The sequence below is a fragment of the Schistocerca cancellata genome, chromosome 1 (genome assembly GCF_023864275.1).
Source record: "Schistocerca cancellata isolate TAMUIC-IGC-003103 chromosome 1, iqSchCanc2.1, whole genome shotgun sequence".
Taxonomy (NCBI): Eukaryota; Metazoa; Arthropoda; class Insecta; order Orthoptera; family Acrididae; genus Schistocerca; species Schistocerca cancellata.
This window is the reverse complement of record NC_064626.1, coordinates 1,197,565,007-1,197,589,758: the sequence shown is the minus strand read 5'-3', so window position 1 is coordinate 1,197,589,758 and position 24,752 is coordinate 1,197,565,007. Positions and strand designations below refer to the sequence as shown.

Here is a 24,752-nt window from a genome sequence, read left to right as displayed (position 1 = left end):
TTCGGTACAGTGATAAAGGTAGCTGGTGTTTACCATTAACTATTTGTGAAATTTTAAGAGTCGAGAGATAATTTGTTCTGGAGAAAAACGCGTGTGTAAACTTTGAACTAAAAGCGTGGCGGTACTAAGTAATTTTTTTTTTACTGAGTATTTATGGCGAGCAAAAACTTTATTTAAATACAACCACTGAATGCCGAAAGCAAAAGTAAATAGCAGTTTATTGACTGTGTTACTCTCGTAAATGATTTCGGAATTGGATAGGAAATGTTCTGGCTGTTTGAGTGTAACAAGGACAGTGAACAGGAACTTAAATGATTAGAAGACATGTGGGCTGATGATCTTGCTTAATGGCAATAAAAAAATCTTAATGTAAGTTTAAAAGGACCTTTGAACTTAGAAATTTGAACAGCAACCCATTTCCGATTTATTCTTTAGAGTTCACAAGTCTATCTCCAGCTTTTTGTACTTATAGCGGCCTTCGACGTACAGTTATGAAATCTCAGTTTCTTCAACACTGCTTTTCTGAGATCTCTTAAGGGGGGTAGGACGTCAGACGGGCCAACTTGGAGCAGGAGAAGCAGGACATTTTAATTTCCACTGTCTATACTTTTACAAATATATTCATAAAACTTTGTCAGCATGACCAGGAAGGATTCAAAATTCACACTCACAGCAGTGGAAGTTCGAAAACATAACAAAATAATTTTTTTACATGTAAAATTTCATCTTCTTTTTTCACTTACTAATGGCAGCATTTGTTGCTATAAGTACACTTTTCTTCATAAGTAAGAGAGATTCTTCGATGAATTTTGCACAGAATGCAAACCATACTCAAAGGTGTACGAAACTCTACTATTTTACAAATCTATTAAAAACTGTTTTCATAAATTAAATACATTCTAGAGTTTCATACATCTGTAAGTATGGTTTGTATGCTGTGCAAAATTAATCGAAGAATCTCTCTAACTTAGGAAGAAAAGTGTACCTATAGCAACAAATGCAGCCATTAGTAAGTGAAAGAATGATGAAATTTCACACGTAAAAAAAAATTATTTTGCTGTGTTTTCGATCTTTCACTGCAACGAGTGTGAATCTCGAATCCTTCCTGGTGATGTTGACAAAGTTTTATGAATTTGTTTGTAAAAGTATAGACAATAGAAATTAAAATGTCCTGTGATGCCTCTCCCGCTCGAAGTCGGCCCGTTTGACGTCCTACCCCCCTTAAGTAGCTCCAGTCAGGATTTACGTGTGCAGACCTGCAGCAGTTTCGAGGTAGGTGGACAATTTATGTTGCAGACCGCCTTCGATGTGCGAAAGAGCGCGTTACGTCGCAATGGGACGTCATCTGTAACCAGCATTAACTGTCCCTGTTCTGTCCGAACAAGTGCAATAGGCACTGAATTCTGTCAAACAAACAGCCATCCGGCACCTGTGGAGCACAACGCACGCACCTTTGCATCCTTGCATTCAACACTCTGACGGTTACACCGATTATTAATGTATCAGAATTTCACATTTGCGATGGCCACCTTGCACTTAAATATACCCTGAGATCTTGCAATACTGAGTACTTAAATATGTTACCTAGGTAAATGTATTCCCTAAATTTCAATATTCTAAGTTAATTATTTTTTGGAGTCGCAATTTTTCTCCGTCGGTGTCGATATCTGCAATCTTCGTCCAGGAAGACAGTTCTGTTCTGGCTGCGAGCTGGTTTCAGTAATTAACGTGCTTTCAGGTCTAAATATAGTACTTCATTGACCAACCTAACTTCAGAACTTGACTGTGGTTTCTACGTGACAATACCAGAGCCGTATAAAAACTGCTAAAACTATTTCTCTATTTGAAAACTTTCCCTTCTCTTGCAACTACTCGATATTGCCACAAATTGTTTTTTTGCGGTGATGAACTCGCCATCTACACTCCTGGAAATGGAAAAAAGAACACATTGACACCGGTGTGTCAGACCCACCATACTTGCTCCGGACACTGCGAGAGGGCTGTACAAGCAATGATCACACGCACGGCACAGCGGACACACCAGGAACCGCGGTGTTGGCCGTCGAATGGCGCTAGCTGCGCAGCATTTGTGCACCGCCGCCGTCAGTGTCAGCCAGTTTGCCGTGGCATACGGAGCTCCATCGCAGTCTTTAACACTGGTAGCATGCCGCGACAGCGTGGACGTGAACCGTATGTGCAGTTGACGGACTTCTAGCGAGGGCGTATAGTGGGCATGCGGGAGGCCGGGTGGACGTACCGCCGAATTGCTCAACACGTGGGGCGTGAGGTCTCCACAGTACATCGATGTTGTCACCAGTGGTCGGCGGAAGGTGCACGTGCCCGTCGACCTGGGACCGGACCGCAGCGACACACGGATGCACGCCAAGACCGTAGGATCCGACGCAGTGCCGTAGGGGACCGCACCGCCACTTCCCAGCAAATTAGGGACACTGTTGCTCCTGGGGTATCGGCGGGGACCATTCGCAATCGTCTCCATGAAGCTGGGCTACGGTCCCGCACACCGTTAGACCGTCTTCCGCTCACGCGCCAACATCGTGCAGCCCGCCTCCAGTGGCGTCGCGACAGGCGTGAATGGAGGGACGAATGGAGACGTGTCGTCTTCAGCGATGAGAGTCGCTGCTGCCTTGGTGCCAGTGATGGTCGTATGCGTGTTTGGCGCCGTGCAGGTGAGCGCCACAATCAGGACTGCATACGACCGAGGCACACAGGGCCAACACCCGGCATCATGGTGTGGGGAGCGATCTCCTACACTGGCCGTACACCACTGGTGATCGTCGAGGGGACACTGAATAGTGCACGGTACATCCAAACCGTCATCGAACCCATCGTTCTACCATTCCTAGACCGGCAAGGGAACTTGCTGTTCCAACAGGACAATGCACGTCCGCATGTATCCCGTGCCACCCAACGTGCTCTAGAAGGTGTAAGTCAACTACCCTGGCCAGCAAGATCTCCGGATCTGTCCCCCATTGAGCATGTTTGGGACTGGATGAAGCGTCGTCTCACGCGGTCTGCACGTCCAGCACGAACGCTGGTCCAACTGAGGCGCCAGGTGGAAATGGCATGGCAAGCCGTTCCACAGGACTACATCCAGCATCTCTACGATCGTCTCCATGGGAGAATAGCAGCCTGCATTGCTACGAAAGGTGGATATACACTGTACTAGTGCCGACATTGTGCATGCTCTGTTGCCTGTGTCTAAGTGCCTGTGGTTCTGTCAGTTTGATCATGTGATGTATCTGACCCCAGGAATGTGTCAATAAAGTTTCCCCTTCCTGGGACAATGAATTCACGGTGTTCTTATTTCAATTTCCAGGAGTGTATTTCACAGTGTGGTGACAACAGGAGAGATCCTACTGTGCAACACAATGCAGCAATTACTATACCGTAAACCATTCGGCAGCTTGTGGAACAGGCTCTTCTCTGCTGCAGATGGGTTGGAGGAGATACTGGACGGCGTGCTGTCCTTGTTTCGGCCGAAGGAAGACGATGCAGGGGCATCGACGGCTGGTCGAGTTGGAACAGGTCACCAAATCTCCGAAGGTGAGCACCACTTCGTTTCCTGACGACGTATACCACACCAGTACCACACACATACACACACACACCATGAGCTCACTAACGGACGTCACTCACTTCCGAAAATTTAGATGAACATCAACAAAAGCAAAACGACGATAATTGAATGTAGTCGAATTATGTCGGGTGATGCTGAGGGAATTAGATTAGGAAATGAGACACTTAAAGTAGTAAAGGAGTTTTGCTATTTGGGGAGCAAAATAACTTGTGATGGTCGAAGTAGAGAGGATATAAAATGTAGACTGGCAATGGCAAGAGAAATTTGTTAACATCGAGTATTGATTTAAGTGTCAGGAAGTCGTTTCTGAAAGTATTTGTATGGAGTGTAGCCATGTATGGAAGTGAAACATGGACGGTAAATAGTTTGGACAAGAAGAGAATAGAAGCTTTCGAAATGTGATGCTACAGAAGAAAGCTGAAGATTAGATGGGTAGATCACATAACTAATGAGGAGGTACTGAATAGAATTGGGTTGAAGAGGAGTCTGTGGTACAACTTGACTAGAAGATGGGATCGGTTGGTAGGACATGTTCTGAGGCATCAAGCGATCACCAATTTAGTACTGGAGGGCAGCGTGCAGGGTAAAAATCGTAGACGGAGACCAAGAGATGAATACACTAAGCAGATTCAGAAGGATGTAGGCTGCAGTAGGTACTGGGAGATGAAGAAGCTTGCACAGGATAGAGTAGCATGGAGAGCTGCATCAAACCAGTCTCAGGACTGAAGACCACAACAACATATTTACCTATAAGGCTGTCCATCCTTCGTTCTGAATGTGGTAATTTCCAAGCGTCGCTTTTCCTGTTTTCTTCGATATTGATCTTGTCTACTTTTTCATTGCTATGTGGGAGATTGCGACACTGTACCCACTAACACCAAGATACTTGCATCGACTGAGTTTTGGATTATTGCTGATGGCCGCTTTCTTTAACTATTCACAACTCTCTATTTAACTGTGTGATATGACCGGTGAATTACCTTCATGTCGAGTATTTATTCCTACATCTGTATTTACTAGCCTTGAAGTACTAATACTCAATAAGATGTGTCCACTGGAAAAGTCAGTCATCACACTAGGGTCCTCCTCACTTCTAATTTAATTGGTTCGACAACAGGATCGATTCTGTAGCACTTTCCAGTCTACTTTATGTTGCTGTTAAATGTGTTTCAGCTATCGATCTAGTCTGTAGTGTTCCTGTGGGTACATACGTTAACTACAAGATTTTTTTTTCCTGTTTGTACAGATGCAGCGGGTCGAACATCTGCATTCCCAGGCGGCAGCTGGAGAGTGCACTGGGCTCTTACGTGATGATCTGGTGAGTGGCATACAGTACATATATCTTAAACTGACTCTCGGAAATGTCTAATACTCTGCATCCCGAAGCAATAATGAAACATGGGCTATGTTTTGTCAGCTCATTTTTTACCTGCCTTACACAACTGGATAGATTCGATAATTGCTGAGGAGGTACTGAAACGAATTGGACAGAAAAGAGATTTATGGCAAAACTTACTACAAGAGGTATCTTTTAACGGGACACTTCCTGAGGTATCAAGCAATCGTCACTTTGATTCCAAAGCGTCACGACGGTGAGGTGGCTCAAATGGCTCTGAGCACTATGGGACTCAACTGCTGAGGTCATTAGTCCCCTAGAACTTACACCTAGTTAAACCTAACTAACCTAAGGACATCACAAACATCCATGCCCGAGGCAGGATTCGAACCTGCGACCGTAGCGGTCTTGCGGTTCCAGACTGCAGCGCCTTTAACCGCACGGCCACTTCGGCCGGCCGAGGTGGCTCAAATAGGTGTAGCTTGCAGTGATTGTACACAAATGAAGAAGCTAGCTGTTGAGTATTGACAACTGTGACCAGATGCATCAAAACGGTCTTCTGGCTGAAAAGACTAAATGAAAATCGTTCACTGGACCACATAAAAACATCACGTTCACTGCTAAACGTGCTGCAGGCGAAAACATCACCTGTGTGATCCTTGAATACGCAGTACTGTTCAAAAACCCACCTCCCACAATAACAGGATCACAAATTGCTCTGATCTGACAATCACTGATCAATTATATCACCCACTGCAGCGAAAAATACTTTCTTCATTAACACACCCATAACATGTCCATGGAAACTTCTCACAAAATGAAGTAAATAGAAGTAACAAAAAACAAGAAACAAAAAACAAGAAACAAAAATATGGGCAGGCTGTGTGACTAGATTCTAAACAATGTTAAGAAATTTAGGTAGTTTTTCAAATAGCTCTACCACTGAGCTCATCAAAAGAAGAAATTAAGCATACCGCCATACTATATTCAGGAACCGTCTCTCGTAAAATTGCTACTTTGGGCAACACTGTTTCTGATTCAATATAACAGCCTAATGTAACGTTGTGCATATGATCATTACATTTCCCTTCACTTTTACTGAGGACAGCAGTGCCACCACTGAATCTTATCACTGATATCCTTCCATCCTGAATTTAAACCCACACCTGATCCTTTCATTTACTTTCGTCGTCATTTCGCTGATGGGCAGACTGAATAGTATGGGCGAAAGACTAGGTACACCCCTGAATTTTCCTGAGAAACTGAAACATATTCCACTATTTTACATCGTGGAACCCTTTTTGCAGTCTTGCTTCTACAATAATGAGCGACGTCAGAGGTGCCTCTCTAGTGCCTTTACCTACATCTACATCTACATCTACATCCATACTCTGCAAGTCACCTGAGGGTGTGTGGCGGAGCGTACCCTGAGTACCTCTATCGGTTCTCCCTTCTATTCCAGTCTCGTATTGTTCGTGGAAAGAAGGATTGTCGGTATGCCTCTGTGTGGGCTCTAATCTCTCTGATTTTATCCTCATGGTCTCTTCGCGAGATATATGTAGGAGGGAGCAATATACTGCTTGACTCCTCGGTGAAGGTATGTTCTCGAAACTTCAACAAAAGCCCGTACCAAGCTACTGAGCGTCTCTCCTGCAGCATCTTCCACCGGTGTTTATCTATCATCTCCGTAACGGTTTCGCGATTACTAAATGATCCTGTCACGAAGCGCGCTGCTCTCCGTTGGATCTTCTCTATCTCTTCCATCAACCCTATCTGGCACGGATCCCACACTGCTGAGCAGAATTCAAGCAGTGGGCGAACAAGCGTACTGTAACCTACTTCCTTTGATTTCGGATTGCATTTCCATAGGATTCTTCCAATGAATCTCAGTCTAGCATCTGCTTTACCGACGATCAACTTTATATGATCATTCCATTTTAAATCACTCCTAATGCGTACTCCCAGATAATTTATGGAATTATCTGCTTCCAGTTGCTGACCTGCTATATTGTAGCTAAATGATATGGGATCTTTCTTTCTATGTATTTGAAGCACCTTTCCTCGAACAAAGCTTTCTTTTCCATTCTTCGGTGTGTTATACTTGTCAGTCGATTTTTCGGTAGTTCTCGCTCTTATAAGCCCTTGGAATTTTGTGTAGTTTGAAGACTAAAAAATCCTGCAATCGAACTTGAAAAGTCGTTTGGTTTTCACTTTCACTCATGACTTTAGAAAGGTAGATATGCTGTCGATGTCTGTAGATTTATTTGATCGTAAGTGCCATTACTGGATCCTTACGTCTGTCATCTAGGCTTCCATTTCTACCCCTCGTAGAGGCCTTCAATGAACTCTTTCCACCCATTCGCTCACTCTGCCCAGCGTTTAATAGTGGAATTCCTGTTGCACACTTAGTTGCTTATATAGCTGTTTTGCTCTGTTTCGGGGTAATGATTTAATCCTTGCTTAGGTAAAGATGTAGTAATTTGAGGTTTCCATGTTTCGGGTTTCTCCTGCACAAATAATACGCAGTTAAATTTTAAGAGAACTAGTTAAGGAAGAGGGAGAGTAGTTTTAGATTATCGGTTAGAGTTTATTGTCTTTGCCTGATGAACTGTTAGTGACTGATATAACAGCATAATAATAATACCCTTACATTGTAAAAGGCTGCCGCAGCAAGTCATTATTATCTTTACAGTCCTCTCTAAAAGTCCTATGTTTGTTACTCACAGCTGGTGGTGGAAGTAGTATGAAGAAGACCAAGGCTTATTACTAATAGTTGGTGGTGGAAGTCTTTTCAGCGGATGGTTACACTGCTTCCAGTAGAAACAATTTCCCTCTTCCGAGAACTTTTAACTTAATGCGGCGCTAACCAGTATGTCTTTTTTCAGGGAGTTACAAATAGCACTTTACGTGCAATTTTTCTCTGTCATTTCTGTGTTCTATTTACTTCCGTGTATATCCGTTTACAAGTGAGAAACGCCCTTTGAGTTTGCCTTTTCCGGTATCCTGTCAATGCACATTGGGTTCACGCTGTCTATCGAATATGTTTGGGTCCACTAAACAATTCGGCGGTCTCGTCACAAACCACTGTAGCTTCTTCTTTGTAATAGTTGGTCTTCATTGGAATAGCGTACACTACTTTCAGAGGGCAAGTGCCTCCCAAGTTACTTCAGATGCTTCACGAGAACAACCACAATCGATACAAACAACGTTACCGCTGGTAGAATGGCTCCCAAGTATGGTGTCAGATGGTATTTGTAAAGTCACAGTATTACCAAGTAGCCACTGAAGATTTAAGTGGTGTCCCAGAAGACGACGAGCGTTTCCCTCGTAAAAATGCCGAGCTGGTTACACCACAAAATCAGATGCAACGCCGGTGAACCATTCAAGCAGGTATCGCCCCATAACAAGTGCGATCTGTGAGGGTCAATAGATTTAATATACTGAACCTGCCTACATAACCGTAACTTGTACGTATACATGACCATTACATAAAAAGTGGACACATCTTTAACTGCTGGCATAAACGGTATTGAATATACACGTAATTCGGAACTATTTTTTGCATCGTGTTTGCCGTAATCTCCATTCTTACCTGAACACACACGCAACTGAAACATTCGTACTGAAACATTAAACTCAAGTAATTACACACATAAAGGTCCCGCATATTACGGCGGCACCAAACGAACATTAATAATCAGACATCAGTTATTTTTAAAATTGTTCTCCTTCTACCTTACAGTTAAAGGCAACAAAGTGATAGTTACAGAATTATTCTTGTGATATACATTGAATTCACATATATGATTTTGTGTTCCATGTCTCTTAACGAGCTTTCTGTATTCTGCCAACAGGAGTGGACTCGCCAACACCATCCCGCTGACAGAAGAAGACTAGATGAGAAAACAAATCAGCTCGAGACAATTGCCGTGCCTCCAGCATCAGAAACCGCGACTATTGAAGAATCATTATCTCAGCCCTCTGATATGCTGTTAGAGATAGATGCTAGACCACCAGCAGCCTCAGTGGTATCTCTCGCAGAATGGCCTGAGGAGGCCTCTAATGAGAAGTTGGATAGAGATGATGAGCCACCAGCAGACTCAGTAGAAACTATGGCAGAATGGCCTGAGGAGCCCTCCAATGAGAAGTTGGATAGAGATGATGAGCCACCAGCAGACTCAGTAGAAACTATGGCAGAATGGCCTGAGGAGGCCTCCAATGAGAAGTTGGATAGAGATGATGAGCCACCAGCAGACTCAGTAGAAACTATGGCAGAATGGCCTGAGGAGGCCTCTAATGAGAAGTTGGATAGAGATGATGAGCCACCAGCAGACTCAGTAGAAACTATGGCAGAATGGCCTGAGGAGGCCTCTAATGAGAAGTTGGATAGAGATGATGAGCCACCAGCAGAGTCAGTAGAAACTATGGCAGAATGGCCTGAGGAGGCCACTAATGAGAAGTTGGATAGAGATGATGAGCCACCAGCAGACTCAGTAGAAACTATGGCAGAATGGCCTGAGGAGGCCTCTAATGAGAAGTTGGATAGAGATGATGAGCCACCAGCAGACTCAGTAGAAACTATGGCAGAATGGCCTGAGGAGGCCTCCAATGAGAAGTTGGATAGAGATGATGAGCCACCAGCAGACTCAGTAGAAACTATGGCAGAATGGCCTGAGGAGGCCTCTAATGAGAAGTTGGATAGAGATGATGAGCCACCAGCAGACTCAGTAGAAACTATGGCAGAATGGCCTGAGGAGGCCTCTAATGAGAAGTTGGATAGAGATGATGAGCCACCAGCAGAGTCAGTAGAAACTATGGCAGAATGGCCTGAGGAGGCCACTAATGAGAAGTTGGATAGAGATGATGAGCCACCAGCAGACTCAGTAGAAACTATGGCAGAATGGCCTGAGGAGGCCTCTAATGAAAAGTTGGATAGAGATGATGAGCCACCAGCAGACTCAGTAGAAACTATGGCAGAATGGCCTGAGGAGGCCTCTAATGAGAAGTTGGATAGAGATGATGAGCCACCAGCAGACTCAGTAGAAACTATGGCAGAATGGCCTGAGGAGGCCACTAATGAGAAGTTGGATAGAGATGATGAGCCACCAGCAGACTCAGTAGAAACTATGGCAGAATGGCCTGAGGAGGCCTCTAATGAGAAGTTGGATAGAGATGATGAGCCACCAGCAGACTCAGTAGAAACTATGGCAGAATGGCCTGAGGAGGCCTCTAATGAGAAGTTGGATAGAGATGATGAGCCACCAGCAGAGTCAGTAGAAACTATGGCAGAATGGCCTGAGGAGGCCACTAATGAGAAGTTGGATAGAGATGATGAGCCACCAGCAGACTCAGTAGAAACTATGGCAGAATGGCCTGAGGAGGCCTCTAATGAAAAGTTGGATAGAGATGATGAGCCACCAGCAGACTCAGTAGAAACTATGGCAGAATGGCCTGAGGAGGCCTCTAATGAGAAGTTTGATAGAGATGATGAGCCACCAGCAGACTCAGTAGAAACTATGGCAGAATGGCCTGAGGAGGCCACTAATGAGAAGTTGGATAGAGATGATGAGCCACCAGCAGACTCAGTAGAAACTATGGCAGAATGGCCTGAGGAGGCCTCTAATGAGAAGTTGGATAGAGATGATGAGCCACCAGCAGACTCAGTAGAAACTATGGCAGAATGGCCTGAGGAGGCCTCCAATGAGAAGTTGGATAGAGATGATGAGCCACCAGCAGACTCAGTAGAAACTATGGCAGAATGGCCTGAGGAGGCCTCCAATGAGAAGTTGGATAGAGATGATGAGCCACCAGCAGACTCAGTAGAAACTATGGCAGAATGGCCTGAGGAGGCCTCTAATGAGAAGTTGGATAGAGATGATGAGCCACCAGCAGACTCAGTAGAAACTATGGCAGAATGGCCTGAGGAGGCCTCCAATGAGAAGTTGGATAGAGATGATGAGCCACCAGCAGACTCAGTAGAAACTATGGCAGAATGGCCTGAGGAGGCCTCTAATGAGAGGTTGGATAGAGATGATGAGCCACCAGAAGACTCAGTAGAAACTATGGCAGAATGGCCTGAGGAGGCCTCTAATGAGAAGTTGGATAGAGATGATGAGCCACCAGCAGACTCAGTAGAAACTATGGCAGAATGGCCTGAGGAGGCCTCTAATGAGAAGTTGGATAGAGATGATGAGCCACCAGCAGACTCAGTAGAAACTATGGTAGAATGGCCTGAGGAGGCCTCCAATGAGAAGTTGGATAGAGATGATGAGCCACCAGCAGACTCAGTAGAAACTATGGCAGAATGGCCTGAGGAGGCCACTAATGAGAAGTTGGATAGAGATGATGAGCCACCAGCAAACTCAGTAGAAACTATGGTAGAATGGCCTGAGGAGCCCTCTAATGAGAAGTTGAATAGAGATGATGAGCCACCAGCAGACTCAGTAGAAACTATAGTAGAATGGCCTGAGGAGCCCTCTAATGAGAAATGTTTGGAAGCCACCTCTACCTTTGCAGCATATTGTCGTTTTAGAGATTCTCTTAGTTGTGGCCTTATGAAACTAACGCCCTTAAAAACAGGACCATTTCCGATCAAAACAGCCTTTATCGTTACAGGCCCACCGAAGAAGAGGGCCTTTACTCAACGGAAGGTGTGTCCTATTAAGGCGGCCTTCATAGTCACAGGCCCTCCACAGATAAGGGCATTTACTCCAAAGAAGGTCTGTCCCATTAAAACGTCCTTTTCTTGTTAGTGAAGTACCCTTCAAAATTGGGTCAGTCTTGATTGTAGCCTTGTCATCAAGAAAATTTTAATGTACGCTTTTCAGAAGTTGATTGAAATGATTTGCAAATGTTTTGAATAAATCAAAATTTAATGTGAACCTTCGTTTGCTTTTTTCTTATTTACTCAGTTGTTGTAGAAATACAGCGAGGAAGATAATTTTTTTTACTTGTATTTGTTTGGATGACTGTTTTTGTGATGGTACTGGCTTGTATAGTGTGCTAAACTGCTATTTCGTCAGCACCCACACTTAACAAAAGGAAGACAACTGTGGTTATTAATTGTTAGGAGCAACCAACAAAACGTAAATTAAAAAATGGAATCTACAACCATCTTGGGGTTGTCTTCCTCACATTTTTTCACAAGCGGCAAAAGAGGGACAGGTCAGTCTACCGTACCTTCATTCGCCGTCGGCGTTGTCGTTGTTACCCTGAGACACCGTTATACCAAGAGGAAAGGCGCGTCGATCTTAGAGCATGAGATATGATGACCTTAAGCCATTGACAACACACAACGGTCACGGCAGCACCTGATTCCAGAATAGCTGCAGTAGCTAAGATCTACGAACTATCCCCTGTTGACCAGGTCCCCAAAACTTAATTCGTAACGAGATCCCTTCAAAGCAAATTGTCGTAACGATCGTCTATAAAGGCTTCACACAACGAGAAGAAATGTTACGGTTGATGGAATAACTACAGATACGACCAAACTGTCTTGTCTCTTCTGCTTTATTTAACATAACTTCGTTCACAGTTTCATTTCGCATTCACCACTCATTCACCGAAACCGTTTGATGAACAGTTTTGGTTGCTTAACACCAACAGTCAATGATAATGATACAGCTTTTCTCCTTTTTATAAATTGAAGCCCGCTCTCCGTGATATAATAAAAAAAACCGGTCTCAATACCGCGTCCCTCGTGAGATGCGAATAGACTTATCCCGGAATTGACCGCCCTGTAGGTGTACTCAATTTAATGACCACACTTCGCTCTCCGCTATTTCGCGTAACTGAATGTCCATTTGTTAGTCTGATTATACACTGTAGCTATTTAAAATTCGCCCCTATATTTTTCACAACGCACAATTAGCACTTCATTACTCGTTTGTTTTTTTTTCTAAGAGTAAACGGAAAAAAGACGCCGTATCATGGGCTTAGTCGACATAAAGCAAAACACCTTAATATGCCCAATTTCACCTCTTCTTATAGGATCGGCTACCTTACTCATTAATTTACTACATATTGTTTCCAATAACACTAAACAGGTATCGCCGTTATATTTTAATTGTATTCGAAAGCATGTTACTACTATTATGACCAAACAAATCGTCACAAATCGCGCGGCGTGCGTTTTTAATGATAACTTTACGCTATTCAATTAAATCGCGCGGCGTGCGTTTTTAATGATAACTTTCCGCTATTCAATTTCCGTTACAGCTATCTTGACTCGTAATGTTACATCAGGACAGTGTGTGAGTAAAATGCATTGACTGTAAAGACACAACCTCAAAATAGTGGAACATGAAAGTGTGTCTTCACGGGCAACAGGAAATGAAACGATGTAGCAACCATCTCACAAACAAAGAAAATTCTTCTACCTGAGCCACTATCGACGAGACCAGTCATCAAATAGAATCTTAACACACGAACCACATTCAATTCATCATCTAAAACAAAGGTCAACTGGTAAGTGGGTTGCTTGGTATAAACCGCATTTAGTTAAGTTTGGCGTACGAAAAGGTTTGCACTACAAGAACTGTACACAAGTGGGTCTTCCTGCCTAAGGAGGAACCCATGCGTCAAAGGACAGTTTCCTATCCGGAGATGCGTTAAAAGTACTTGCTGCCGTCGCTGTCACCGTAAGGAGATGCGCTACGGTCGTGTCGTCGGTTTCACGGGCCTCAGCTTGTTCTCCAACGGTAACCACTCCTCCCACAGACGCACGAAGTTGTCTCTCAATGGCGAGGGAGCTGCATGGACAGTGAGAGGACATTCAGAAATTGTAATCTCCAGACAGGCATCATAGCCGCTGCATCTGCTGCTACGTTGCGTTTGCCTAACTGAAAAGTAATTGTTTTTTCTGTTTTTGAAGTATTGAATTTATCGAGGATTTCAAAGAGTATCTCTGGAAGTTTTGAAGGGTGCTGCCCTGGCCGGACCTACAATAAAAATTAAAGTAAATTTAACGTGAGAGCTTCTAATGAATTCTCTTACTACTTTGGTTTTGATGAAAGTCTAGGTGTGTGTGCGCTAATGCAGCTAGCCGCTAACTTGGTGTAATGTTTTGTCTGTACAGAAGTGTATCTGTCGCCTTAATCGCTCGCTCTCCCTCACACACAATTCTGTACAATAAAGTCAAGGGCTTAGGTTTTCTTATCAGGCTTATCCGTGCAAAGACAGACAAAAAAATTATACTAATGGGAGGATTCTGAGTAACTCCTAGATTTCCATTCGCTCTCTCTGTCCTTTATCTGTGTACAGTTCAAATATAAGTTACATGAAATCAGCCTAGTAGAATCTCTGGTGGAGCCCTTCCTCTTAATATTCAACGGCTGGCTTGCTAGAAAAGATCTTTACATACGTTATTATTATTAAGCGCTGCATTCAGTTGGGAAAATCGATCTTTTGAACACTTCGTTCAGTTTACGACAGATCTAAAATTTCAGATGTGGACGAAGCCTTTTTGGACGATTTCAATAAAACTCAGAGATTGCAGGCTCTCTTCGTCACAGCTGAAACTTCCCAATTAATTACAGGGCCCAGACAATCATCAATGATTCAGACAGAGAACGCATTCGTCATTCACTCTAGAATAAAATGGTCACAAACCTTATTTCTGAGGAAAATTGTATATTGAATCCATTTCCGTACATGTTCCGTTTCCGTGGATTTTAAGTCTCATGCAATTTACTTTTAAAAGTCCTTCTTTCTCTTTATCTACCACGCTAGCGGCACAAACTTTCCTGTCTCGCTTTAGCGCGAAGAAAAGTAAATAAAATCTCCTTTAGCAATCCGAAAATCTTCCAACCGATACTTTCCGAAGCTGTTCCTTTCTCTCTCTCCCTATAATAACCATGGAGCATACCTCTCTGTACCTCTGTTGTTCCAAAGAATAAACGTACTAGAAAAATACCTTGGCGTCGACGAGCTGTCGGCGCATATATTACTAGAAAATCTGCTCAGATACTTTTCAAACGTAAATAAATGTGGATGATTTGATTGACCATTATTAATTATTGCGTGGTAGAGGGTAATTTTCCGTGGGGCGATTACAAGCTAATCACTACGAAGTTTGCTGCTGGATGTACGTCAGCGTGGAATACGTAAACGACTGCAGCTACTTGCTGCTAAGCTGAAGCCTAAACCTTGAATTGGAGTTCACTGCTGCAACGGCTCAGAACAGCGAGGACGAATGTGCAGCTGCAGTAGTTTTCAATGCGTCCATTGGTCCGAGAGATTACATGACGATGACTGCATGACAATAAACGTAGGTTGAAGCTATACTGAAGAAAGACGAATGCTTATCAAGCTCCTTAGCTTATTTACTTCATTTCGTATCCTTTCACGTATTATTCATATTCTCGCGTCTCACTGCTAGCGATCGCTGAGGAGGAACAATTTGTTTTGCCGGCCGTGGTGGTCTAGCGGTTCTAGGCGCTGCAGTCCGGGACCGCAGGACTGCTACGGTCGCAGGTTCGAATCCTGCCTCGGGCATGGATGTGTGTGATGTCCTTAGGTTAGTTAGGTTTAAGTAGTTCTAAGTTCTAGGGGACTGATGACCTAAGATGTTAAGTCCCATAGTGCTCAGAGCCATTTGAACCATTTGAACAATTTGTTTCGACTGTCAGAGAAAGCAAATAGCGGTATTAAGAGTCTTTATACAATGATCAGCCAGAATATTATGTGCATCAACCAACTATCGATATAAACCCGTCCAGGCGATAGCAGCGTCACCTAGCGAGGATGATTGCCAGTCAGACACAAACATGGTGCATGTATTACATGTACATGTATGCTGTCTGTGTGTAGAATGGGGAAGGCGTGCGATCTACCTGAGTCTGACCGAGGGCACATTTTGAAAACCTCTAATGCTCGGTACGAGCATTCTGGAAACTGCGCGACTTGTTGGGTGTTCGAGGGGTGCTGTGTTGAATGTTTTCAACACGTGTCGAAACCAATATTAAACCACGTCCGCACGTCGTGGGGTTGGGCGTCCACCCCTCATTGCAGATGTCGGACGTCGCAGGCTGGGCAGACGAATAAAACAGAACAGCAAGCGAACTGTGGCGGAACTGCCACTGGACTTTAATGCTAGACAGAGTACAAGTACACTCCAGGAAATGGAAAAAAGAACACATTGACACCGGTGTGTCAGACCCACCATACTTGCTCCGGACACTGCGAGAGGGCTGTACAAGCAATGATCACACGCACGGCACAGCGGACACACCAGGAACCGCGGTGTTGGCCGTCGAATGGCGCTAGCTGCGCAGCATTTGTGCACCGCCGCCGTCAGTGTCAGCCAGTTTGCCTTGGCATACGGAGCTCCATCGCAGTCTTTAACACTGGTAGCATGCCGCGACAGCGTGGACGTGAACCGTATGTGCAGTTGACGGACTTTGAGCGAGGGCGTACAGTGGGCATGCGGGAGGCCGGGTGGACGTACCGCCGAATTGCTCAACACGTGGGGCGTGAGGTCTCCACAGTACATCGATGTTGTCGCCAGTGGTCGGCGGAAGGTGCACGTGCCCGTCGACCTGGGACCGGACCGCAGCGACGCACGGATGCACGCCAAGACCGTAGGATCCTACGCAGTGCCGTAGGGGACCGCACCGCCACTTGCCAGCAAATTAGGGACACTGTTGCTCCTGGGGTATCGGCGAGGACCATTCGCAACCGTCTCCATGAAGCTGGGCTACGGTCCCGCACACCGTTAGGCCGTCTTCCGCTCACGCCCCAACATCGTGCATCCCGCCTCCAGTGGTGTCGCGACAGGCGTGAATGGAGGGACGAATGGAGACGTGTCGTCTTCAGCGATGAGAGTCGCTTCTGCCTTGGTGCCAATGATGGTCGTATGCGTGGTTGGCGCCGTGCAGGTGAGCGCCACAATCAGGACTGCATACGACCGAGGCACACAGGGCCAACACCCGGCATCATGGTGTGGGGAGCGATCTCCTACACTGGCCGTACACCACTGGTGATCGTCGAGGGGACACTGAATAGTGCACGGTACATCCAAACCGTCATCGAACCCATCGTTCTACCATTCCTAGACCGGCAAGGGAACTTGCTGTTCCAACAGGACAATGCACGTCCGCATGTATCCCGTGCCACCCAACGTGCTCTAGAAGGTGTAAGTCAACTACCCCGCCCAGCAAGATCTCCGGATCTGTCCCCCATTGAGCATGTTTGGGACTGGATGAAGCGTCGTCTCACGCGGTCTGCACGTCCAGCACGAACGCTGGTTCAACTGAGGCGCCAGGTGGAAATGGCATGGCAAGCCGTTCCACAGGACTACATCCAGCATCTCTACGATCGTCTCCATGGGAGAATAGCAGCCTGCATTGCTGCGAAAGGTGGATATACACTGTACTAGTGCCGACATTGTGCATGCTCTGTTGCCTGTGTCTTTGTGCCTGTGGTTCTGTCAGTGTGATCATGTGATGTATCTGACCCCAGGAATGCGTCAATAAAGTTTCCCCTTCCTGGGACAATGAATTCACGGTGTTCTTATTTCAATTTCCAGGAGTGTATGTCTGAACACAGGGCGCACCGAATATTCCTAACGATGGAGCCTCCGCAGCCGACAACCCATGCATGTGTCAATGTTAACACCGTGACATCGACAATTACTACTGAAATGGACACATATCCATCGATACTTGGCGTTGCCACAGTGGCAGAACGTTTCACGGTTTGATAAATCCCGAAACAGCGTATCCAGACACTCTGGGATGATGATGGCATTGAAACAGAGGATGACACGCGTAAAACTGAAATACTAAACACCTCTTTCCAAAGCTGTTTCACAGAGGAAGACCGCACTGCAGTTCCTTCTCTAAATCCTCGCACGAACTAAAAAATGGCTGACATAGAAATAAGTGCCCAAGGAATAGAAATGCAACTGAAATCACTCAACAGAGGAAAGTCCACTGGACCTGACGGGATACCAATACGATTCTACACATAGTACGCGAAAGAACTTGCCCCCATTCTAACAGCCGTGTACCGCAAGTCTCTACGGGAACGGAAGGTTCCAAATGATTGGAAAAGAGCACAGGTAGTCCCAGTCTTCAAGAAGGGTCGTCAAGCAGATGCGCAAAACTATAGGCCTATATCTCTGACATCGATCTGTTGTAGAATTTTAGAACATGTTCTTTGCTCGCGTATCACGTCATTTCTGGAAACCCAGAATCTACTCTGTAGGAATCAACATGGATTCCAGAAACAGCGATCGTGTGAGACCCAACTCGCTGTATTTGTTCATGAGACCCAGAAAATATTAGATATATGCTCGCAGGTAGATACCATTTTCCTTTACTTCCGGAAGACGTTCGATACAGTTCAGCACTGTAGCCTGATAAACAATGTAAGGGGCTACGGAATATCAGAGCAGCTGCGTGGCTGGAATGGAGTGTTTTTAGCAAACAGAACACAGCATGTTGTTCTCAATGGAGAGACGTCCACATACGTTAAAGTAACCTCTGGCGTGCCACAGGGGAGTGTTATGGGACCATTGCTTTTCACAATATATATATAAATGACCTAGTAGATAGTGTCGGAAGTTCCATGCGGCTGGGTTGACAGAGGAGATAGAGAAGATCCAAAGACGAACGGCGCGTTTCGTCACAGGGTTATTTGGTAAGCCTGATAGCGTTACAGAGATGTTTAGCAAACTCAAGTGGCAGACTCTTCAAGAGAGGCGCTCTGCATCGCGGTGTAGCTTGCTGTCCAGGTTTCGAGAGGGTGCGTTTCTGGATGAGGTATCGAATATATTGCTTCCCCCTACTTATACCTCCCGAGGAGATCACGAATGTAAAATTAGAGATTCGAGCGCGCACGGAGGGTTTCCGGCGGTCGATCTTCCCGCGAACCATACACGAGTGGAACAGGAAAGGGAGGTAATGACAATGGCACGTAAAGTGCCCTCCACCACACACCGTTGGGTGCCTTGCCGAGTATAAATGTAGATGTAGATGTACCTTCTTCATGAAGCCGGTGGGAGGGCGCGAATCCGTCCTCTGCCAGGGGAAGAGCTTCTGGGCACCTGAACTGCGTGACGGAAACAAAATGGCGGTGGCTCCTTTATGTCCTGGAGAACATTCACGTGGGCATTCATGAGTCCAGTGTGTAACCTCCCCCTCACTTATCGACCTTAATGACAGTGAAAAATTAAACCGCGTGTACCTAATGGAAATTTGGGAAAAGCAATCGTCACCGAGGTTAATTTGTCGGTAAAGAGGGAGGAAAGGGTTACATCTAAATGAAAGGAAAAATGCTAATGAAAGTGGTGGAAATTAGTTTTGAAAAAGGGGTAAAGTTAGTAAAGAAAGTAAATGTGCGGCCGTTGCGTTAACAATCAACTAGCGGTAATTAGATATTTGAGATTTGGGGGAAATTACGGTCGCCAGTCCTAAGGACAATTACTATAGTAACTGAAAAAGAAAGGTTCTTACACATATAATTAGCACTAGAAGCGTGGCAACTGAAGGTTGACACGTGTGGTGTGAAAACTGAAAGTTTGTCAGAAGTAATAAATTTCGCTACACTCTGACTTAATTTAGCAAAAGAATTAAGAAAACCGAAAAATCGAAAGTTAATTTAGTGACTCAAGTTAATAGTGAGCTTTCTTTCTGAAGCACATCGAAATTCAGTAAAATACGGTTAGTCTTGGACTACCTCAACAATCATTTCAAAAGGTACTTGAATCTACGCAATTTAGAAATAAGAGATTTAACTTTGAACTTGAATTAATGATTCTGAACAATTAACAATAGTAAAATTTAGTACGTACCAAGCTGAGCTGCAGTCACAGGTAAGCTAAAATACGGTAACAAAACTCGCACTCTTAATTTGTGCTTGTGTAATCTAAATATTGTAGCCAGCTATGAATACTTTAACTGAACTTTGAAATTAAAGCAGTGAAATGCTATAACATTACTTTAATGCTGGCGTTTGAATTTCAACGACACTCGGGTTCATTCCGGAAAAGGAAGAGACCTTGCTTGGTAATGCAATTGGGACAATGAGCAACAAAGGTTCATGCTAAGTAGCTGTAATTTTGTGATGCAACAATTTTAAAGTTTGAAAAGCTGAGGTCTGCCATACACTTTACGTGCTTCCAGTCTTCCTTGTTGGTTGATTGAAGGTTTGAAGCCGTCGATCGAGGAGGTGGCGACAGTCACTCATTGTCGGCCGTCGCTGTTGCAGAAGCTGGATGTTGGCGCGCCTTCTTCTCGACACGGTCACCAGGCGAAACGGGCTCTTGATGTGCGCCAGCTAATGCTTCCCGTCCGCGACACCATGTCAGAAACTATCATCGTAAGTCGAGCGCAATTGCATGCTGCCAAACCCCGAAAGCGCGGCAACTCGCGGGAGCTTCACACAACACACCTGCTCCACTTGCTACTGCAGCCAGACTCCCTCTCTCTCTGCCCGCGCTCCACGCGACAGAGTTAACACTACCAAAGATCCTAAACACTCTGGTTCTCCACACGATCGTACGTATTCGTTCGATAACATAGTTTTCCCTAGGCAAGACCCAGCGTAAAAATACAAATAATATTTACAAAACAAACCAATAATACATCGACATAAATGCATATATATATATATATATATATATATATATATATACAAATAGTAAAACAATTACAATGTACGAAGACACAGAAATGTTATATATTCAGGTAACAAAAATAAGGAAAACAAATTTATAGTACAATAGATGGAAATAGGAGGATATGCATTTCCGGCGTTACAAGTGGAGATCGTGCAATGCACCACAACGACCAAGGAGTATCGAACACTGGTTGCAGACCACGTGCTCCCTTTCACGACGATAATGTTTCCCGATGGCAGTGGCATTTTTCAGTAAGATAAGGGGCACTGTCAGAAGGCCAGTAGTGCGATGGATTAGTCCGAGAAAGACAGTTGCGAGGTCCACAATTGATTTGGTGGCCCCCAACTCGCCAGATCTGAAACCAATGGAACACATCTGGGATGTGACAGAACGCGGCGTCAGAGTTCATCGCTCTCTCCCCGGAATTTACGCGGATTAGGTGACTTGTGTGCAGATGTGGTGCCAACTGCTTCCAGCAACCTACCAAGGCCTAATCGCTTCCAGGCCACGAAGCATCGCCGCTGTTATCCGTGCCAGACTTGGAAACACCGCCTACTAGAGAGGTGGTCGCAATGATCTGGGCAATCAGTGTGAAACCGCCGGTCGTTCTTCTAGCGGCCAGCTGGTGTTCCAGCGCTCTGCTGTTGTCTCTGGGCTGACGGATGATCTATGGCGCCATCTCCCGAACAAAGCTGTACAAGGTATTCTACTACTACTCAAATGCGCAGCATACATTACACATAAAAAGTTACAAAATTTTACATGTCCCTTTACCAATTGTTTATTTGTCTCTTGCTGTTTCAGTAGAGTGAAGAGAAACCTAAGAAAATTACATCGCAATAACATGCGAAATCATTCTGTCCCAGCACAAATTATGCAGATGAATTGAATCGCTGTATCGCTGTTGACAGGCTCTCATAGAACTCTCAAATTTAGGGAGTGCTGACTGCAACGCTTTACTCCGTTTCCACAATGTTTCTATGAGATAAAGATTGTGCGATTAAAATGTGCTGTCGAGGTGTGGTATAGTACTTTAGCTTCTCGCCCCCCCCCCCCTCCCCCGAAACTGAAGTTAAAATTAATGTGACTGAATAATGTCTAGTTATTTGAATGGGAACTTTGGGCGAGAGAAGTCGCTTCCCCACTAGTTTTAAACAATCCCACACAGGTAGAAATTTGGTTACTGCTTTGAATTCCGAAGTGCATAAAACAAAATGATTACAAGTTACAGCTCATAATCATACTTTGTCTGATTGTCGTTGTCGAAGTTAGCACCTGGAATAAAATCTCTGTGGCTCTATGGAATTGCGCCGATCTTAAAATAATCAGACGCACATCGTACGCCGTGGGGAAATACGTATTGGGTGCTATGACGTTCTCACTGTGCAGCTTGGGAATCACTGTCCAAGTCGTGTGTCAATTTTGATAACGTCCAGAATTTAACCTCTTAAAATAGAGCATAAACGACCGTAGTGCAGGCTCCACTGATTTCCCAGGATTCAAATTTCCCTACGAGTTAACGACACAGCAAATATTATTCCGAGCCGCAGACAAGGGAGAAGTTAAAATAGCCAAAGAACTGAAATACTTCTTCCATTTACGAAATTATATTTTTCCATAAGTGATCGTCCTAGCTACATTTCAGTATACATCATCCTCTTGTATGAGATGAAATGTTGTCATAATTCATTAAAAACTACGTTCGATATTCAAAAAGTCAGTTTTCAACAATGCGGCTAATCACAGTTACGCTGAGATCCTACTCTGCGCAATTCTAAATCAGAAGTAATCAGTCCATTGTACACGTAATGTTGCACATTGTATAAACATTCCTTGTAAATTGCTGTTGGAACAACTGGAGGAAAATGAATGGAGTGTTGTATGACAAGAAGGTGAGCATTGGGTTGAAAGGGAAAGTGTACAAGTCGGTGGTAAGGCCTGCTATGATAAATGCGGCAGAGACATGGCCAATCACAGTAGCCCAGGAAAGAAAGATGGAAGTGGCGGAAATGAGGATGCTGAGGTGGATGTGTGGGGTAACAAGGGAGGACAGAATTAGAAATGAATTTGTTAGAGGAGCTCTGAAAGTGGGACCCATGGGGAAAAAGATACAAGAGACCAGACTAAGGTGGTACGGACACATACAGAGAAAAGGGGAAGAGTATATCGGAAACAGAGTTGAAGATATAAAGATTGAAGGAGCGAGAAGGAGAGGAAGACCGAAGATGAGGTGGAAGGATAAGATATCCGGGGACCTAAGGGAGAAAGGATGGAAGAAGGAAGAGGCAATGGATAGAGTACTATGGAGGAGAAGGATCCAGAAGAGCAACGCCGACCGTACGTGACGTGGGACAAGGCGACGATAAAGAAGAAAGAAGAAGAAGAAGTCCTTGGATCACGAGTCAGAGGTAATCCGTGTCTCGCAGTCATAATGAGTCTTTGAGCCAGATATGCCGGCCGCGGAGGGGCGCGACTGCTACGGTCGTAGGTTCGAATCCTGCCTCGGGCATGGATGTGTGCGATGTTCTTAGGCTAGTTAGGCGGATGTGTGCGATGTTCTTAGGCTAGTTAGGCTTAAGTAGTTCTAAGTTCCAGGGGACTGATGATCACAGATGCTAAGTCCCATAGTGCTCAGAGCCATTTTTCTTTGACTCAGATAAATTTCTTGTGCGCTTACTCACAAACATGTACTCCATTTGTTAAATACAACGGCAGAATGTTGATACTACAGCAACTAATTTTCGGTTGAAACTGGACGTGTTGCAGTAGAGTGGCTCATGACATGACGATATAGAGTTATTACAGTGGTCCATGACATGACGATGTAGAGTTATGGCCACAACCGGATACCAGTAATGGTGGAATAATCATACTGTAATTAAATCACGGTAACGTAAACTGGTGATTTTACGAAACACATAATGGATCCACCTATGGTCCGAATTACATCGGCCACACATTACAGGTTGAAAGCCTTTGCTGGCCGACGAAGTCCACGGCGCCAGGCATCGTAGGATCACACTACATCCCTCCAAACATCTTCCGCCAAATTTTCGTCTTGTTCAGCCCGGCGAAGACGTGCATATTTACACTGACGAGCCAAAAGACTGTCCACGGCGAGACTGAATGCCTCATAGTGGTGTTCGGGCACGTGGCGCAACAAGGAAATAATGTAAGCGCAAGAGAGACGAATGGTCAGTCATTACAGCGAAGATACGGGCCACAAATGCGGAAATTGGATAAATTCTAGTTTCAGATTCCTCTCATCGGCTTTGAGCATTGAGTCATACCTGAGGCAAAGACGCTACGTATAGGCAGCGGATTATATTGGTAAACAAATGATTGTAGCATGCGATAAAATTACAATCACATTTCATGCACTTTTTAATTATTCATGAAACTACCGAAACGAATTGGAGATAACGAAACTAAATAACAAGAGTTAAAAACCTATTTTCATGCCTTACTCTCGTCATTTATGCGAGTAGAAAGACACAGAAAACCTTTAAAGTGCATTACAGTAAAGCGCATGGTGAAATCATACTATTACAAAATAGCATTAATTTTACTATTAATTATTAAGTCACGCGTGACAAGCGCAGACAAGCAGGACGGGGAGATTCGGAAATGTAGCAGAAAAGCGAGCCAATGAAATGAATGACAATAAATACGAAACACTAGAATTAAATGTGGAGAAACCGACACACTGAATTCTAAAAGAAAAATCAGTACACAACTAAAGGAATGTAACATTATGTGATTGTCTTATCATTTTAAATCATTCACTAATCGAGCAGTCGCTCGGCAACAGCTACAGTTAGCAAGTAATGTTGCGAGAATGTAAAAGGTGAACGACCTGTGACGTAACTTGTTTATTGTCGAAGTGCCGTCAGAGATGCAGTGAGTTATTGACTTTGAAAACCGCGGCGCGAAAAACGGACAGAAGAAGAACACTTTTACACATTTTTTTTTTGGAGGTACGAGATACTCTCGATGAACACTTACTCATTCTTCTCTTGTCTCTTGTGTCGGACGCGCATGTCTTGCCGCCGTATTATTATCGTTAAAAATAATATTGTTTTTGTGAAAAGTGAATGTGTAATACTAAAAGTGCCTAGCAGTAGATTTATTGTGCGACGTGTATGTGAAAACGTCGAAGGAATTGTTTTCATTAAGAGAAGTGCCAGTCAAAACGG

At 44.5% G+C, this 24,752-nt stretch overlaps 1 protein-coding gene across 1 annotated transcript in view; it reads left to right on the top strand.

The window, feature by feature from the left end:
- The first annotated feature begins 3,510 nt into the window (after positions 1–3,510).
- The window catches only part of LOC126141875 (uncharacterized), an 82,880-nt gene continuing 61,638 nt past the window's right edge, over positions 3,511–24,752 (top strand). The window contains exons 1-4 of the mRNA XM_049915283.1: positions 3,511–3,564; positions 4,845–4,916; positions 8,789–11,653; positions 12,004–12,098. Of these exons, the coding sequence (XP_049771240.1) occupies positions 3,511–3,564; positions 4,845–4,916; positions 8,789–11,653; positions 12,004–12,098 (3,086 nt within the window). The remainder of the gene's footprint in view (positions 3,565–4,844; positions 4,917–8,788; positions 11,654–12,003; positions 12,099–24,752) is intronic.